The sequence below is a fragment of the Brassica napus genome, chromosome C4, assembly GCF_020379485.1.
Source record: "Brassica napus cultivar Da-Ae chromosome C4, Da-Ae, whole genome shotgun sequence".
Classification (NCBI taxonomy): domain Eukaryota; kingdom Viridiplantae; phylum Streptophyta; class Magnoliopsida; order Brassicales; family Brassicaceae; genus Brassica; species Brassica napus.
In genome coordinates, this window is record NC_063447.1 from 28,022,284 (window position 1) to 28,024,629 (window position 2,346).

The window sequence follows — 2,346 nt, forward strand, 5'->3', positions numbered from 1 at the left end:
TATTGTAAATAATAAAATCCAGTACATAATTCACATACTATAACTCATATAAAATAAATATGTATAATTACTAAGAAAAAATATAATAACATATGTATATTTATATTGCTTTGAAACTGAAAAAATAAAGCACATCAATTAATTAATTCATACACAAAACAATAGGAATAAATAAAAACGCATATTAAAATTAGATTATTATTCAGAAATACATAGTTGGAACTTGGAATGGACTTGTTTTTTTTTTTAGTTTTTAACTCTATTGTTATTTATGAATTAAGATTTTAATAAAGTGAGTTAAGTTGGGCCACAAACCAATTAAACTTTGCAAGTCCACAAGAATAATTAATGTTCGATCTTCTTTGCACATCAACAATCCAGTCACCGTCAAGCTTCCGATCTACGACCATCAACGCTTCCACCTACGAACCGTGCGCTTCCGTCATGCTTCCAAACACCACAATTCCAGAAACGCGATTCCGAGACGATTCCATGCGATTCCGAGCGCTTCCGCTTCCGATTCCGCTTCGGAAACAAGAAACGCACCTCCACCAGCGATTCCATGTAACGTAGGGGAAGAGTGTGTAGTAGATAAAAATATCAGGCGAAATGTAAAGAGTAAGGAAACCCTGAGGGACTTGATTGTAAATTGTTCATTTAAAGGGGTTCGAGGACGACGGGCACTTTCCCATAAATTAGGGTTCGGCAGCGACTAGTTGGAGAGAGCGCGGCATCGAAAGACCAAAGATTAGGGTTTCGATAGGAGCTATGGTGGGTATGGAAGGATCATTGATGGGTCAAGAATGCGATGGTACAATAATTTTCTCTAAGAAATTTTGTGGGGTTATTCTTTAAAATCAATTATTGATGCTCGTTATCTCTGTACTACGCATAAGCTTGGTGTTGGTATCTGGAAGATGTATATTTGCTGCATACACCTCATGAGCCTGACTGGGTGAGACCAAAGCATGTCCTCGAGAACGAGAAAGACAAGACGCTTCAGCTCACACCTAATCAAGAATATGATTTGATTAATGGACAGATCCAAGCCAGCGAGGTTTGTTTTCTGTTTCTCTCTGTTTTTCTTGATCTTTGATGTTTTTATACTTTAAACGTATTTAGAATTGAGATTTCATGTATGTAGGGCTTCGATGTTGATTGGACCAAGGCCCGCTGCCTTTACACGTACCATCCTGTTGAATTCGATGATGATGATTTTGTTGATGAGCCTGGAGCGGAAACCAATCCTGAAACCAATCTTGATCTACTCAACAGGCTCTGTGAGAAATCCATTGGTCACTACAATCAGGAAAATGCGAGTCTTATTAATGATCAATTGCTTTTTGCTTCTTCTTTACTGTTTTTTTTTTTTTTTTAAATCTTTGTTTTTTTTTTTTTACATCATATGAATTTGACAAGGCTCTTTATGCCAATTTTCACGGGTCTATTGGGATCATGTTTCTCATAACTTTCCAAGTCAAGGATCCTGTTGCTAACCTAGAAAAAGACTTCCAAGCTAGGATTCATTACTCTTATTGTAGCAAGAGCCAGTTCATCATGTGCAGGCCAAAACACCACCAAGCAGATAGCCTTGGAGTTGACGAGAGTGACCACAAGAAACAAAGGTATATACTACTATATCCTTCTCACTGTCATTTTTATGTGATAATCTTATAGATGTTCCTATGATTTTTTTTTGCAGACTGGAGTAGGATTCTCCCTCTACTTGTGACAAAACTTACCATCGACTCTTGGTTATGTTTTTGTTTACTATCTCTAGACTGTTCTTGCTGTCTTCTTGTAAGCAAAGCTACCTGTAGCGAAACTTGTATCTATCTCTCTACATTCTAAATGGCTCTACTCTCTTTCAGACTCTAGTTATATTTTATTTAATTACTATCTCGAAAATTGTTTTTCATTTTCCTAGCAACCTAATATAACTTTATCACCTCTTCTATTCAACATGAATGTTCATTAGCATCTCGCTGATCTAAAACTTCCTCCCTACAAGACAATTTAACGAGCCCATCTTTGTCTTGAGTTGTTTGGGTAATCTCCAGAATTGATTATTGGCAGTGAGCATTTCATAAGAGCAGATCATGGATCAGATTGGTTGAACTTTAATCTTGATCCATTGGTTTTTGAGCTTCTTGAAACTTGGTCTAGCAACAAGAACACTTGCTCCAAAAATGAATTGAAAATATTTTGTTTGAAACTGAAAATCTCGAGCAACTTAGTACGTGACACCGCTTTCTTTCAATACTACCATTTTTTTTTTTTGACAACCAATACTACCGTTTTGGTATACACATTATGTTTCATGATGAATACCTAGCGCCAAATAAA

The 2,346-nt window shown here is 36.3% G+C and overlaps 1 protein-coding gene across 1 annotated transcript; it reads left to right on the plus strand.

Moving 5' to 3' along the window:
- The first annotated feature begins 346 nt into the window (after positions 1-346).
- On the plus strand, positions 347-1,918 carry LOC106420918. Its single transcript, XM_048753802.1, has 5 exons — positions 347-811; positions 897-1,057; positions 1,145-1,314; positions 1,395-1,625; positions 1,703-1,918. Exons 1-5 carry the CDS (start codon positions 769-771, stop codon positions 1,710-1,712), a joined length of 615 nt encoding a protein of 204 aa, XP_048609759.1. The 5' UTR covers positions 347-768; the 3' UTR covers positions 1,713-1,918.
- The last annotated feature ends 428 nt before the right edge of the window (positions 1,919-2,346 follow it).